This window comes from Jaculus jaculus, chromosome 3 (genome assembly GCF_020740685.1).
Source record: "Jaculus jaculus isolate mJacJac1 chromosome 3, mJacJac1.mat.Y.cur, whole genome shotgun sequence".
NCBI lineage: Eukaryota > Metazoa > Chordata > Mammalia > Rodentia > Dipodidae > Jaculus > Jaculus jaculus.
Window position 1 is genome coordinate 160,588,957 of NC_059104.1, and position 17,449 is coordinate 160,606,405.

Here is a 17,449-nt window from a genome sequence, read left to right on the forward strand (position 1 = left end):
AAGGAAAAACCAGAGATAGATAGATAGATAGATAGATAGATAGATAGATAGATAGATAGAGATAGATAGATAGATAGATAGATAGATAGATAGATAGATAGATAGATAGATAGAATGGTTACACCAATGCCTCTTGCCACTGAAAATGAACTCCAGATGTATGTATCTGGCTTTACGAGGGTAGTGGGGAATTGAATCCAGGTCATTAGGTTTTGTAGGTAAGCACCTTAACTGCTGAGCCATCTCTCTAGCCCAGAGCTTTTTAAAGGTACATCTAATTTTAAATATTACATTTTCTGAATTTTCTACAGTCAGCATTTCTAAAAAATTGTTATAGGCATTGATGTACAGCACTGTTGCAGTCAGCTTTGCATTTCTGGCAGAAAACTTCTAACCAAGAGCAACTTGTGAGAGGAAAGGGTTTATTTTGGCAGGGGAAAATGATGGCATGAACAGAGGGTGGACGTCACTTCTTGGCCAACATCAGGTGGACAGCAGCAGCAGGAGAGTGTGACAAACACTGGAAAGGGGAAGCTGCTATAATACCCATAATCTCACACCTAACAATACATTATTTCTAGGATGCTCCAATTCCCAAATTGCCACCAGCTGCGGAGCTAGCATTCAGAACACATAGGTTTATGGGGAACACCTGAACCAAACCACCACATCCCTGATCCCCATAAACTAATATCCATGCATGATATAAAATGCAATGCATTCAGTCCAACTTTAAAAGCCCCCATAGTACAGGCTGGAGAGATGACTTAGTGGTTAAGGCACTTGCCTGTGAAGCTGAAGGATCCAGGTTCAATTCTCCAGAGCCCACATAAGCCAGATGCACAGGGTGGTGCATGCATCTGAGTTCGTTTGCAGTGGCTAGAGGCTCTGGCATGCCCATTCTCTTTCTCTCTTTGACTATTTCTTTCTCTTATTCTCTCATAAATAAATAAATAAATAAATACATACATACATACATACATACATACATACATACATACATAAAATCTTTTTAAAAGTCACCATAGTTCAAGGTCTTTTACCTGAGCCATTATTACACCCCCCCCCAAAAAAAAAAGAAAACCTGTAATGGCACAGAATAAGCCTTCACACTGCAAAAGATGGCATTGGGCATAGCAAAGAAATACAAGGTTTAAAGCAAACAGGAGGCCGGGCGTGGTGGCGCACGCCTTTAATCCCAGCACTTGGGAGGCAGAGGTAGGAGGATTGCCATGAGTTCAAGGCCACCCTGAGATGACAGAGTTAATTCCAGGTCAGCCTGGACCAGAGTGAGACCCTACCTCGAAAAACCAAAAAAAAAAAAAAAAAAAAAAAAGCAAACAGGGAAAAAAAACTCTGTAGCTCCAAGTCTGACAACTGTAACCAGTGACAAGTCTTTAAGTCTGATGGTTCTAACCAGTGACTAGTCTCTGGAGTTCCAATTCTGCCCCTGCAGCTTGGGTATTTACAATCCAGGAAAACTTCATCTGGTGCTGACAGTTCTCCTTGGCAGCCATCCCATAGTCCTGGCATCTCCATTGGGTCTCCACTGCAACCCACAGTTCACCCACATGGCTCCATTTGGTCTCCTGCAGGTAGTCCAACAAGCCTGCTTTATAGTGTCCATGGCCATATCCTAAAAACAAAGCCATGTTTCAAATTCAATAAATTTGTTTTCTGCATTTGCTATACTCCATAGTACCAGGAGGGCTACCGATTTGTTAATCTTGGGGTGGTGGGAATAAAACTGACTTTGAGAAGCAGGAAATCTCTTTCAGAATTCAGGACGCTTTGAAAAAGGCTGTATTCTTTCTGAAGTCCCAGTGCAAATCAGCTGGCCCAATCTCAATGGGCAGCCGTTTTGACCCAAAGATTTCATTTCTTTCTGTGTAACATCCCTCTGCTCACATCATATCTATGCAATGCAACCCCACGCAAGTTCTAGGGACACAGGGCAAGCAGAACACAGCAAGTGTCTCACATAAACTGCTTCTACACCAGTCCCAGCAAAGTTCTTTCTTCCCTTCATAAGCCAAATCTCACAATCCATGCACTGACAAGAATAGTCCATCAGGTTGTACTTACAGCAATGTATCTCTTATGTCAAGGTTTAAAATTCTTACACATTCCTCTCTCAAATCAGTTCCAATTGACCAAAGCCTCATAGTCATGCAATGACCCCATTCCTTGGTACCAATTTTAGTGTCGCAATCAGCTTCATGTTGCTGGTAGAAAACACCCAACCAAGAGCAGCTTGTGTGAGGAAAGGTTTTATTTTGGCTTACAGAGTTGAGGGGAAAGCTCCATGATGGCAGGGGAAAATGATTGCATGAGCAGAGGGTGGGCATCACCTCCTGGCCAACATCAGGTGGACCACAGCAGCAGGCGAGTGTGTCAAACATTGGCAAGGGGAAGCTGGCTATGGCATCCATAAGCTCATCCCCAGTAATTCATCACTTCCAGGAGGCTCCAATTCCCAAATTGCCACCAGATGGGAAGCTAGCATTCAGAATAGATAAGTTTATGAGGGACACCTGAATCAAACTACCATTTTTAAAGAATATTTATTTATTTATTTGAGAGAGAGAGAGAGAGAGTTAGCGAGTGAGAGGGAATGGGCATGGGCATGCCAGAACCTCCAGACACCGAAAACAAACTCTGGATGCATGTGCCACCTTGTGCATCTGGCTTACGTGGGTTCTGGGGAATTGAACTGAGGTCCTTGGGCTTTGCAGACAAACACAATAGCCACTAAGACATTTCTCCAGCACAAGCACCATTTTTTTTTGGGGGGGGGTAGTCACTTTGCAACTGAACATGTTAAAGACTCTGAGATATATTTCATTAAAGAAAGCTGTTCACATTTGGTGAATATAGGCTTTCTTAAAATTATTTAAGAGCTCTTTTACAAATTACCAATTAGTCATCCATAGAAATATTGTCATGTAGAATATATTTGGGGAGAGGCAAAGAATTTTCCCTATATTTCATTACTCTCTTTCCTTTTTTCTCTCCTAAAAGATGCTGTTGCTACAAGCTGGTCCTAGGTAGAGCTGTAATGAGTGACTGGGTTTGTTTAGAGCTTCTTACTTCTTATAACATCTCTATCTTCCTTTCCTGACTGGTAAAATATCCCCACCCCAGGCCGTATCGTCTGCCCAGAATTTTTCTCTGAGGTGGGATAAATGGGCTCTCCTTCCCTTCTGGCTCCTTCTTTGGCCTAATCTCTTTTTTGGTCAGAACTTGCCTATTGTATATATCTGTTCCCATATATAGTGGGAAAGGAATTCCTGACAAGATGTTGATGTGAACTTAGCATTTGCCATTGGGGCTCTTTGTATTTTCATAAAGAGACACTTTCTAGTCTGTAGAGCATTATGGAGAAGATATATATTTATTTAGTAGGGAGAGATACTTAGGGACAAATTTCAATCCTCATATTTGCTAGCTGGTGAACTTGAATAAAATGACTTAACCTAATAGGTTCCTCCAGACCAAATAGTGTATAGTAATCAATCTTTTAGGAGAGATGTTTTTGAAAATTAACAGATATAAATATTCATAAAAGGATTAATAATCAGTAAGTCTTATTATTATTACTTTGATTCAGCTATGATTTCATTGCTTCTGAATTTTCTGTAGCAGCTTATTATAAAAAATTTTGAATATGCGGAAAAGGTGCAATAATTAGACAGTAAACACCTATAAACTTACCTTGAATATGCTAGGCAAATACTGTCCCAATCAGCAACACTCCTAGCCATTACCATATAAGTTCTAGAAATAAGTTTTTGCTCTTTTATTTATTACATATATTCACTTGTCAATCCTTTTACCCATCCCATCTTTAAATGCATTTAAAGTAAGCTACAGACATCTTACCCTAAATAAAATTTGATACCATTAAACTTTAGAATTCAGTAGTTGTTTATGTGTCTTTTCTGAGGAGATTAAAATCTATATGTAGTAAAATATACAAATTTAACTTTATCATTTATTATGTAACTTGGGCCCCTATGAAAAGATAGAGTATTTCTACATAGTAGAAAACACTCTGTGAGCCTGGATAGATGGCTTAGTAGTTAAGGTGCTTGCCTGTGAAGCCTAAGGACCTAGGTTCAATTCCCCAGTACCCACATAAGCCAGATGCACAAAGTGACACATGTGTCTGGAGTTTGTTTGCAGTGGCGAGAGGCTCTGGTATACCCATTCTCATGCTCTCAAACTAACTAAAAAAAAAAAAAAAACGTATATAAAAAGAAAGCTCCTTGTGCATCTTTTAGTCAGTGTCTATCTTTACTCTTAATATCAAGTATTGTCTAGAATTTTCAGAGCTAGAATTTAGGCCCTAATTATTCAGGCTAGTAATGGGAATTTGTGAGCTACATGATAGCCTTCTGCTAACACCACAGATATTGGAACTTGTTATCATTTTTCATAAGAAATTTTTTCATAATAAATTTTGGTAAAAATAATCATCATTCAGAAAACATTTAGTTAAGCAGTGAGGGAGACATTCTGAAATCAGGTGAGAGCAGTGTAGCTGTTTTAGAGGCTGTGACATAAATAAGTGCAGGGAAGAGTGGAAGCATTAAGAAGAAAATGGGTCCTGTTCTTCCAGATTGGGAAATTTAGGCAAAGATGACCTCACAGAGGAAGGACTATTTGAGCTGAGCATGGTAAATGATGAGCTAGCTCGCCACTCCCAGCATTGGAGACTGGGAAAGGCTTTGAGGTTAAATGGCGGCATAGAGGAAGGAAAGCCTTTGGTGTGATGGGGAATGATTTTACTGGACTGGAGCAAAGGGCATGACTGAAGACAGCTAGAGTGGTAGATAGGCGGGCTTTGCACACCCTGCGAATGGCTGTCATATTTCTGTAGTTCAGGGAGATTCTAAAGATTTATTTGGGCTGGAGAGATAGCTTAGTGGTTAGGGCACTTGCCTGAAAAGCCTAACGACCTGAGTTAAATCCCCCAGTCCCCATGTAAAGCCAGGTGCACGAAGTAGCTCATGCATTTGGAGTTCATTTGCAGTGGCTGGAGGCCAGAGCATGCCCATTCACTCCCTCTCCTTGCAAATAAATAAATAAAAATAAAAAATAACAAAAAGATTTGTTTAGGAAGGGAAAAATAGTTAAGCGGGAAATTTTTAAGCAATCCAGTTATTATTATCTCCTTTTTCTCCTCCTCTTCTTTTTCTTTTCCTGGAAGTTACTATGTCACCTAGGCTTGCCTCAAACTCACCATCCTCTTGCCTCTTCCTCCAGAGTGCTGGGATTACCAGCATGTGAGACCATGCCTACTTTCAGCTAGAGGTTTAAGATGTTTTTAAAAAATTAAGAATGATCAAATTAAGATCATGTTTCTTCTGTGTGTTATTAAACTTTAATTTTATATTTATATCTGACTTTTTCTCCCTTTATCTCTCTAAAATGTTAGGTAGTGTGCAGGTACTTGAAAAATCCCAATGTATCTGATAGAGCACTGTTGCACAACCTTTACCAAGCTTTGAATGTGTACCATAATTACTCAGGTGGGGAAACATGCATGGATATCTCAGAAACAATTGCCAACCTGGGAACATGGAGTTGGGCCTACCAGGTAAGCATGTATAATTTTCCGAGTAGAATGTATGCTTCAAGTATATGGTGGGGCCATAACAGACCAGATAGGTTTTAGCACCTCACCTGGACCCTCTGTTATATTACGTTATGAGAATATGGACATGCTTCTTTCTTTCCTCATTCATTCATGTATTTAATCATCACCAGATACATAGTGCATGCTTATCATTTATTAGGTTCCGTTCAATGCTTCAAATGCATGAAGGTAAATAATACATAATCTCACCATCAAATACAGCCTGGTGAGAAATATTTGTAAATTAACATTACAGCAGACCTTAATAATTTCTATAAAGGAAACATCTCATGAACACATAAAAGATGGAAATAAAAGGAGTCTAATTTGACTCCCTGAGTTTCTATTCCTTTATCTGTACAGGAGGACCTGTAGAGATGATGTTTCTCTTCCAGAGTTGTCTTGAGGGTGAATATCATCGTACATGTGAAGGAAAGCCATTTGCGAATGCACACTCCTAACTTCTGTGACTTCTCAGTCGTGCCTTTCTATGACCTTTAAGATTTCATTAACATTACTTACACTATTCTCTTAAACAAATGTCCAATAGACCTGTAGATATAAATTCCATAGCTTTTAGGAATGAGGAGTGCAATTTTTTTTGGGGGTAGGGTCTCACTCTAGCCCAGGCTGACCTGGAATTTACTCTGTAGTCTCAGGGTAACCTTGAACTCACAGTGATCTTCCTGCCTCTGCCTCTCGAGTGCTGGGATTAAAGGCGTGTGCCTGCAGTGCAGGTGAATGGTACTGCCCACTTTTTTTTTTTTTAAAGAGTTCAGTGGAAGAGGGCTGTCTTTTTTTTTTTTTTAATTTTTTATTTATTTATTTGAGAGCGACAGACACAGAGAGAAAGACAGATAGAGGGAGAGAGAGAGAATGGGCGCGCCAGGGCTTCCAGCCTCTGCAAACGAACTCCAGATACGTGTGCCCCCTTGTGCATCTGGCTAACGTGGGACCCGGGGAACCGAGCCTCGAACCGGGGTCCTTAGGCTTCACAGGCAACCACTTAACCGCTAAGCCATCTCCCCAGCCCGGTACTGCCCACTTTGTTTGGGAGGGGAGTAAGGAGCAGGAGTACTAGAGCTCAATTACTGGAGCTCAACCCTTGATACTTACCCACAGAATGGCTTGGGATAATTTATCTCTTTGGGCCTCATTTTTTCTCTGGATTCTTTCCTGATTTTTTTTAGTCCTGCACAGAAATAATCCTGCCCTTTTGTACGGATGGTGTTGAGGACATGTTTGAACCCCACACGTGGGACTGGAAGAAATATTCTGATGAGTGCTATAGCCAGTGGGGAGTGAGACCAAGGCCCTCGTGGATCACTACCATGTATGGTGGCAGAAACATCAGTTCACACACAAACATTGTTTTCAGGTGAGCTTTGCTGGTCCCAAGAGGAACTTTGGTTGATGGAGATAGTTGTATAATGGTTGAGAAAATAGAGCCAGGAAAAATGTCAGACAGTAAAGCAATATAGCATGCAATAGCTGTACTTATCTTGTTTTCCTTATCCCAAGAGACAGTTTTGTATATAAACAATATGTTTAACTGCTAAAGACAACCGCAACAAAATTATATTAAAAACTCTCCAGCACAAAGTGAAACAATGTCTTTTGTCCTCAGTTTGTGTCATTGCTACTATTGGTATTAATTGTAAGAAAATTTCCATATTTATGCAATAGGTACTTTTGGAGTGCTCACTCTGTCCTCTTCCAACTACTACATGAAGCATTTTATTATTTTTTAAATGCTAAGTAGGGCTGGAGCGATGGTTTAGTAGTTAAGGCACTTGCCTGCAAAGCCTAAGGATGCATGTTTGAATCTCCAGGTCCCATGTAGCCAGATGCATAGTGACACAAGCATGCAATGTCATACATGTGCACAGGGGGCACGTGCGTCTTGAGTTTACTCAAAGCAGCTAAAAGGCCCTGGTGTGCCCATTGTCTCTCTCTGTCTTCTTTGCCTCTTTCTTTGTGTATCTTACTCTAAAATAAAATAATAAAAGTTAAGTAGATTTTTTTTTTGAAAGAAATGTTTTAGGTTCACAGAAATTTTTAAATTTATATTTATTTATTTATTTTTGCTTATCTCAAGGTAGGGTCTTACTTTAGCCCTGGCTGATCTGGAACCCACTCTGTAGTCCCAGGCTGGCCTCAGATTCACAGCAATCCTCCTACCTCTGCCTCCTGAGTGCTGGGATTAAAGGTGTGTGCCACCATGCCTGGCTTGTTTTAAAAAATATATTTTATTTAATTATTTATTTGAGAAAGGAAAGGAGAGAGAGAGGGGGGGAGACAGAGAGGAGAGAGAGAGAAAGAGAGAGAGAGAGAGAGAATATGAATGGGCACACCAGGGCATTCAGCCACTGCAAACGAACTCTAGATGCATGTGCTCCCTTGTGCATTTTGCTTACATGGGTCCTGGAGAATCAAACCAGGATCCTTTGGCTTTGCAGGGAAAGGCCTTAACTGCAAAGTCATCTCTCCAGCCCATATATATTTTTTAAATTAGCATGAAAAGTAACTGGTTTCTCTATAACATTTTCATAATACTTAACTTTTGATTGATCTACCCTCCCTATCCACTCCTGTTCCCTACCCCTTTGCTTTCCTTCTCCACTTGTACCCCCAATCTTTTGTATTCCCCCCCCATGCATTTATATATCAGATGTATCCTATTTCTTCCCCATGTCTTTCCATTAAAGCTTCTCTTTACATAAGGAACTTTAAATAAATCACCCCAGAATCATCATAACCACTTTGTGAAGTAGTTGTTATAGCCCCCCAAAGGAAGCTGAAAGTCAGCAGTGAGTCACTTGGCAGATCCCAACCAGGTAAGTGAATGAGCCAGACTTCTACCTTGGTTTGTCTGACTACAAACCCATTCATTCTTCCATGCTACACTGTTCCCAGGAAGTAGCATCTTTGATATTCATACAAGAGTTAATTGAGTTGACACTATGTGCGTCAACTTCAAAGATTTATATTTGGCTGGTTGTCAGCTCTTTAGATAATAACCAAGTAGTTAAGCTTTCACCAAAGGCTGTGCATGTAGCTCATGAAGACCTTTTTTTAAAAAAATATATTTTGTTTATTTTTATTTATTTATTTGAGAGTGACACACACACACACACACACACACACACACACAGAGAGAGAGAGAGAGAGAGAGAGAGAGAGAGAGAGAGAGAGAGAGAGAGAGAGAGGGAGAGAAGCAGATAGAGAATGGGCACGCCAGGGCTTCCAGCCACTGCAAATGAACTCCAGATGCATATGCCCCCTTGTGCATCCGGCTAATGTGGGTCCTGGGGAATCGAGCCTCAAACCAGGGTCCTTAGGCTTCACAGGCAAGCGCTTAACTGCTAAGCCGTCTCTCCAGCCTGAGAAGACCTTTTATCTAGTATGTATGAGGCTGGATTTCAGTCCTAGCACTGTGAAAAAGAAAATCCCATAAATCTGTGGATACCAATACATAACTCTTTTTAAAAAATTTATTTTGGGGGCTGGAGAGATGGCTTAGCAGTTAAGCACTTGCTTGTGAAGCCTAAGCACCCCAGTATGAGGCTGGATTCCCTAGGACCCATGTAATCCATATGCACAAGAGGGCACATGTGTCTGGAGTTAGTTTTCAGTGGCTGGAGGTCTGGCACACCCATTCTCTCTCTCTTTGTCTGGCTGTCACTCTCACATAAATAAATAAATAAACAAAAAATTATTATTTTTTTCAAGATAGGGTCTTGCTGCAGCCCAGGCGAAGCTGTAATTCACTATGTAGTCTCAGGGTGGCCTCGAAATCACGGCAATCCTCTGATGTCTGCCTCCCGAGTGCTGGGATTGAAGGTGGCTGCATCTGGCTGACACAAAACTCTTATAGAGACTTATGCTTTAAATTGTGTTATTTATTTTTGCATGTTTATGTGTGTGCCTGGCATGCACATGTGTATGCATGTGTCTGGAGGCCAGAAGTCAATATCAGGTGTCTTCCTCAATTGTTCTCCCCTTTATTATTTGAGATAGGATCTCTCACTGAACCTAGACCTCATCAATTCAGTTAGCCTAGCTAGCTAGCAAGCCTCAGGGATTCTTCTTTTGGCTTCCCAGCACTGGGATTACAGGCGTGTGCTGCCTCACATGGCATTTTACATGGGTGTTAGGAGTCTAACTTAGGCTCTCTTGCTTGGGTAGCAAGCACTATACCAGTTGGGTATCTCCCCAACCTATGTGCATTGTTTTACACATTCTCTTAAAACAAGTGTCAAATTTGACATTCTGTACATACCTGTAGCTTTTAGGAATGAGGAGTGCTATTTTGCTTGGAGGTGATGCTAAGTGTATGTGAATGATGCTGCCCTTGTTTAAATGACTCAGATTTATTGGATTCATACTATTTTGAAGTCTAGCAAATAACTATTTTCAAATAAAAGGTGAGGCACTTTAGTGGAAAACAGAAAGCTGCTTTTCTTTTTCTTTTTCATTTTCTTTCTTTTTCAAGGTAGGGTTTCACTCTAGCCCAGGCTGACCTGGAATTCACTCTGTATTCTCAGGGTGGCCTAGAACTCACAGTGATCCTCCTACCTCTGCCTCCCCAGTACTGGGATTAAAGGCATGCACCACCATGCCTGGCTTTTAGGAAGCTGCTTTTTATTTAATTTCCTTAAATTGTGATTCTTTCCTCAATTGGATTCTTCAAAAATTTCTATTCAGTCCAGTTGTATAAAGTGACAGTTACACAAATAAATCCATTTAAAATGCGTCTAATTCAGAGTGTGGGAAATTAGGAAAACTTGAAAGAACTGAGAGGAGTGAAAAGGCTTATGGGTGAGCCTTTGAGTCCAAGTTAGTCCATTAGTACTACTGTCACAAAATACCCAAGACTGGGTGATTTGTAAACAGCATAACCCTATTTCTCCAGACTGTGGCAGCCGGGAAGTCCCCCATCAAGGTGCTGACATATTCAGTATCTAGTGAGGATACTTGGTATTTGTGCCCAAGATAGTGCCCTGAAGGTGGCAACCACATGGCAGAGGCATAAGAGTGAAAAGGGGCCCAAGTTAATTTCTCCCAGTACTTTGATGAAACCCTCTTCAGGAGGAGCGTTTACATGTGAATCACTTCCCAGAAGCCCTTGCCGCTTATGACAACCACAAAGGGGTTTAGGTTCTAGCCCACATTGTTTTGAGACTATACTGACCACACCAGCTCCAGGGTCACCTTTGTTACATCACAGGAGGAAGTATTTGTCCATTGGTTGTTTTCCTCTAGGCGTTCATCTCCAGGGAATATTTACATTGATTTTTCCAGCACTCTGAAGTTCAAGCTCGTACTTCCTTTACCCTATAAAAACACTTTTATTGAAAATTTTCATAGTATGTACATAATGTATTTTGTTCAAAATCCCTTCCCATTGCCTTATTTTGTCCCCCTACTTCAAACTGTCTTCATATAACCCCCCCTTTTCTTTTAAAAAATATTTTATTTTATTTAAAAATATTTTTTGTTCAGTTTTATTTATTTATTTGAGAGCAACAGACAGAGAGAGAAAGAGGCAGCTAGAGAGAGAGAGAGAATGGGTGCGCCATGGCCTCCAGCCACTGCCAATGAACTACAGATGCATGTACCCTCTTGTTCATCTGGCTTATATGGGTCCTGGGGAACCGAGCCTTGAACCAGGGTCCTTAGGCTTCACAGGCAAGTGCTTAACTTCTAAGCCAACTCTCCAGCCATTATTATTATTATTATTATTATTATTATTATTTTGACAGACAGAGAAAAAGAGAGAGAGACAGAGAGAGAGCGAGCGAGCGCTGGCTTACTTGGATCTTGGGGAATTGAACCAAGATCCTTTGGCTTTGTAGGCAAGCACCTTAACTGCTAAGCCATCTCTCCAACCCTGAATTTGAAATTTTTGTATATTGGGTTTTATAAATAATACCAGAAAAATGGAATGTGCATTATGACAGAACACACCTGAAAATGTTCTACCAGTGATTTTAAGCAGTAAAGATATGCCAAAAGATGCAACAAAGGGGAATGTGATCTAATCCTTAGCACTGGCCAGATAGTTAGAAACAGACATTTCAGTGTTTTAGGATTCAGAATTTTCGAACTCAAGTCTTGAGTTGGATTATCAGGTTTGCCAAGCTGAATAATGTGGGCAGCCCTGTGAACTCTCTAGGCATTAGTTTCACCATCTAATCAGGTGCTGAACCACTGAGCTCCAGCCCCAGATCTTCTTTTGTCATGTATAGAATGGTTGTAAATAAACCTATATCATAGACTGAATAATGACCAAGGTGAAAGGCTTTTTAAATTCTGAACCATTCTATGGGTATGTGAAGTAATAGTCATATGTTCAGAGATAGTAGGGAACAATCTGATTGACAGTAGCTTCAGGAATAAAATATTTGGGAATAGATTTAATGAAAGTGTAAATTGTAAAGTCAAGGATGATGGCTCACACTTTCACCTTGCAATTCCACGTTGGGGAGGTATTGAGACACAAAGATCTCTGAATTTAAGGACAGCCTGGGCTATCTGGTAAGTATCAGGCCAGCCTAGACTACAGAATAAGACCCTGTCTCAAAAACAAAAACAATAGCAGAAACAAAAAGCCAAAACAAAGTCCAAGATATATATTCTGAAGAGCACAAAATTTTATTGGAAGAAATAAAGAATATCTTTCTCCAAATGGAAAGACATTTCATGATAATGTATTTGAAAAGGTAAAACTGTTAAGATAGTTTTTTTTTAAGATTGGTTTTTAAATTATTATTTATTTATTTAAGTCAGAGAAAAAGGCAGACAGATAGAGCGAGTATGAGTGCACCAGGTCCTCCTGCCACTGCAAACACACTCCAGTTGCCTGCACCCATTATTTTGTGCATCTGGCTTTATCTGGGTGCTGGGGAATGGATGCTGGACAATCAGGCTTTGCAAACAAGTGTCTTTAACCATTGGGCAATTTCCGCAGCCCAAGAAAGTATTTTGTATGAAGTTCTTTGAGTTTCAGGGGCTGGACAGATGAGCACCTGAAAGGGACGTATCTGCACAGGTTTCTGCAGGGTGGCTGTGGAACAGCCACATGTGAGTTTCAGAGTTTGTTTAGTACTTAAAGAACCTGGGGATATGTGGCACATGTGGAAGCCACACACGTGGAGGTCAGGGAGTACAGGCTGGGAAAGCAGAGAGAAGAGGAGAGGAGAGGAGAAAGGGAGAGGGAAAGGAGGGGAAAAGGAAGGAAGAGAGAAAGAAGAAAGGAGGAGAGAGAGGGAAAGGGAGAGACTTGTAGGATAATGACTTTACTGGGTTCAGGGCATTATCCAAAAAAGTGTTCTCGTGGGAAGTTTTAATTGGTGGGTTTAAAGCAAGCAAGCATGGGTTCCAGGAGGTCACACTGACAGAGTGGTTGTCACTGTGTTGTACTCTCCACACTGATTTGTAAATCTACTCACTGCCTATCAAAACCCTAGCTGAGCGGTTTTGTTTCTTTTTTTACAGAACTTAGCAAACTAATGTTAAAATTCATATGAAATTCCAGGGACTCAGATTAGTCCAGTCTTGTAGAGGAGGAACCGATTTGAATAAACTTAAACTTTTTGCTTTCAAATCTATTAGAAAGTGATAATAATCAGTGCTGGCATACTCTTAGATACATGGATTAAGGCAGAATAACTGATGGTCCAGAACCTATTTATGGACAGTTGGTTTCCAATGGCAGTGCCAAGATAGTTCCTTGAGGAAAAATATACACAAGAAAGAGAGAGAGAGAGAGAGAGACAGAGAGAGAGAGAGAGAACGCACCACTGCAAATGATCTCCATATGCATGCGCCATGATGTGCATCTGGCTTTACGTGGGTACTGGGCAATCGAATTTAGGTCCTTAGGCTTTGTAGGCGAGTACCTTAACTGCTGAACCTTCTCTCCAGCCCTATTGTCTTTTTTTAAGTTGTGTAGCTCAAGCTGGCCTTAAACTCCTGATCCTCCTTTCTCTGTCTCCTCTGCAATTTCCTACCAGTGTGTGCCACCACAACTGGCAATTATTTCTCATTTAAATATGGAGATATTTTTCTTCATCACTTTGGTAGCTAAGTCCTTAGAAATTAGAATATCAGCATTACTTGGGAGACTTCTGTGGACCTTAGCTTTGTGCTCATTAAATAATTCTTCATGCACCATCTATTTTACAGAGGAGGAAAGGTAACTTGTGTCTCATAGCTGTTGAATGAAGTAGGGATTGGAATTCAGATTCCTAAATTCCACAGGTTAGCTGGTGGTGGTGCATGCCTTTAATCCCAGCACTTGGGAGGCAGAGGTAGATAGATTGCTGTGAGTTCGAGGCCACCCTGAGACTCCATAATAAATTCCAGGTTAGCTTGGGCTAGAGTGAGACCCTACCTCGAAAAACAAAACAAAACCTAAATTCCATGGGTTGATCAATGGAGCACCAACTTTAGTCTTTTTTTGGTTCTTTTTTTTTTTTCAGTAATGTTATGAAACTCCAGCATGAAACACTTTTATGTGATAAAGTAGATCCTTAGATCAAATCTCCTAGTTTACATGTTTATAATCTTAGGCATATATACATAGTACTATTCTCATATTTTATCTGTGTGCATATAAGAACTACCAGCCTTATTTTTTCTGTTTTCCTTCACTTGCAGCAATGGTGAGCTAGATCCCTGGTCAGGAGGTGGAGTAACCAAAGACATCACAGATACCCTGGTGGCAATCACCATCCCACAGGGTGCCCATCATTTAGATCTCAGAGCCAACACAATCTTTGACCCTGCACCCCTGATGTTAGCCCGCTCGCTGGAAATTAGACACATGAAGCAATGGATCGCAGATTTCTATGGCAACTCTGGAGGGCAGCTCTGAGCACCTTTAAAAACAGATCATCTTTGCTTTCTTCTTTAATATTCACCCACATTCCATTCCCTTTGATTTTCCACATGTAATTATTTTACCTTGTTTGTTACTAGACGTGTTGGGGCCAAGGTTGATACAGAAGAGGGTGATGGGGTGAGAACAGCCATCCCACCAAGGTGACTGCTCTGTTGTCACTGTCTGTGCCACTTCCAGGAAGAGTGTCACCATGGCAGCTCCTACACTGTCAGGACTGTGCCATTCCTGCTGCCTTCCATTCGAGGGAGAGCCACTGCCATTGTCTCTATAAGAAGGGACTCTCCTTGTCTTTGAGGCTGGAATCTGGCCATTTGTAAGTCACCATACCTACCTTGAAAAAGGAAAGCCAAAGGTGGGATAAAGGATGTCATCACAGTTGACAGGAAGGATGTGTGATGGCAATCCAGGCAATGGGGCCATTTCTTCTGTCCTTGGGTCACCGATTGTCACATGTGCTATAATAAAGAACAGGGCTGGACCTTCTACCTGCATGTTGCACATTAAGCTCCCTCCAGCCATTGGGACTGCTGTGTGCCCAGGCTTGGCTGCTTTTGCAAAGTCCTTTAATTTCTTTTCCTCTGCAGCCTTTCTTAGTTCTGGGACATTTGCCACCGTGATGCTACCAGGAAGAAAGCTGGCCTTCTCCTTTTCCATTTCTCTTTGTCTCTAAGACCAGTTTTATGGTAATTTGGTTAAATTTAGGAAAACTCTAGCCTTTCACTTTAAATCCAAATAAGCTCTATGCTGGGGTCATGGATGCATCTTAAGTAAGATGCTTTTTAAAATTGATGAACCAGCTATTTAGGAAGTAGGATGCACTTCTCTTTATCTTAAAAAATTTTTAATTTCTGGTGGTTGTTACTGCTGTCACTAAAGCAGAAGAATCAGCACACGACGAGGCAGGTGCATGGGGAGTTTTCTGTGTGGCCCGAGAGATACACTGAGTGGTTCAGGCAGGCAGCATGTTTGACATTAATAAATGGCTGAGCCATTCTTGTTTCCAAGCTTTAGCTGCTTTCAAGCAGTTCTTACACTGAGACCTTTCTTCGGAAGATCTTTTCTAGGATAACAAATAAGCTTCCATCAAAACCTTTCAGGGACACAGATAGACTAACCATTTGACTCTGTTGAAAGAATTCTTCCACTGTATTTCCTCAGTGCTATTTTCCCTGTCTTGGGAACATTTCATACTTAAAAAAAACAAAACAACAAAATATACCTTGCTATCTGTCATTTTAAAGACAGTTTGCTTTAAAGTGCAGAAAACAAGTTTTTTTTTTTGAGTGGGAGACTGAAATGCTACCCTTATTTTCTGTGGCATTGGAAGCCTTCAGTTCTCATCGTAATGAGTTGTCCATCAAAGCATTTTGTCACCGGTTTTGTTTCAGCATCAGAAAATTCTCTGCTGGAGTGGGAATTTAAAGATCAAAATAATACTAGCTTTTATTCTTTGCCAATGAAGAACTCATTTAATGTAGCATTTGGAGGGTAATGGAAGATATCTTAGGATATCTTTTAAAATCCTTTAGGATTTTAGTGTATTTTCCTTGAGACCTTTTAAATTATTTAGATCTTTTAAAATACTTTGACAGTTCATTTATTTATTTTCTTTAACTTTTCATTAATAACTTCCATACATATAAACAATGTTCCCTGATCACAATCCCCTCATTTAGTATAAATTGCTAAGAGAAGATGTATTTTTCTTAAGAAACAAATGCCAAAAGATTTTTGTTTTTGCAAGTATAATGTGGTCCTACTGCTATATACATGTTCTGCATATAGAAAGATGCTTTAACTGAGGCTAGACTAATAATGCACTAATTTTTTAATTGAAAAAGAATGAGACATTTGTAGTGTTTTGATAGGAATCTCAGAAGTCTGCCTTCTATCTTCTCCCCTCCCTCCCTCCTTCCTTCCCTCTCTCCCGCCCTCTTCCTGTCCCCTTCCGTTCCTCTATCCCTCCCTCCCTCTGTCCTTTCCTTCCTCTCCTTCCTCATTCCCCTTCACTTCCTTTCTTCCTTCCTTCCTTGTTCCCTCCCTCTTTCCTTCTTTCCCTTCCTCCTCCTTCTTCTGTATTCACTTCCTCTCTCCTTCCCTTCTTGACAAGGTCTCATGTATCCCATCTTGGCTTCACTATGTAAGGAGACTGGCTTTGAATTTTTAATCTTCCTGCCTCTACCTACTGAGTAATGGGATTACAGGAATGTGTCATCATGCTCCATTTATGTAATGCAAGGGCTCAAACTCAGGGCTTCCTACATGCTAAGCAGCACTCTTACTAACTGAGCTACACCTTCAGTCCAGGAAGCTGCATATTTTAAAAACCACTGTTGGAAAGTGTTCTGAGCTTGTATCATTTCAGACAGGACATGTGGCCTGTCTGGGTGTAGGAGCTCTGCCCCAGGCTTCAAGTTCTGTGACTGCTCTATGACCCCTCAATGGGATAGCATTCCTCTTTTCTACTCACATAAGGCCCATGCTGGCTTCCTAGAATGGATCCTTTCTGCTTCATCAGTCCCTATCTCTTAGGTTAAGGATTGGCAGGGCCATGAAAACATAGTCACAGATCTTAGGATGGAGGGCAAGCACATTTAGGCAACTCAATCACACGTTATCTGTCACACAATGTCTCTTGGAACAGAGATGTCCAACAAAATGTCAGTAATTGTGTAGTAGAAAGATTCCATAGGTGAGACTGTTTGGATAAAAATTATTTTGTTTGGGCTGGAGAGATGGCTTAGTGGTTAAGAAGCTTGCCTATGACGCCTAAGGACCCAGGTTTGATTCTCCAGTACCCACATAAGCCAGATACACAAGATGTCTGAAGTTCATTTGGAGTGGCTGGAGACCCTGGAACCTTCTGTCTCTTTCTGTTGGCTTCTTTCTTTTCCTCCCTC

The 17,449-nt window shown here is 40.8% G+C and overlaps 1 protein-coding gene across 3 annotated transcripts in view; it reads left to right on the plus strand.

The window, feature by feature from the left end:
• Positions 1–15,032, plus strand: part of LOC101604841 (lysosomal Pro-X carboxypeptidase-like) — a 62,832-nt gene extending 47,800 nt beyond the window's left edge. For all 3 annotated transcript variants that reach the window (XM_045145944.1, XM_045145943.1, XM_045145945.1), the window contains exons 7-9: positions 5,441–5,602; positions 6,832–7,019; positions 14,306–15,032. In XM_045145944.1, coding sequence (XP_045001879.1) covers positions 5,441–5,602; positions 6,832–7,019; positions 14,306–14,522 — 567 coding nt within the window. In that variant the 3' untranslated portion in view covers positions 14,523–15,032. The remainder of the gene's footprint in view (positions 1–5,440; positions 5,603–6,831; positions 7,020–14,305) is intronic.
• Positions 15,033–17,449: the final 2,417 nt, after the last annotated feature.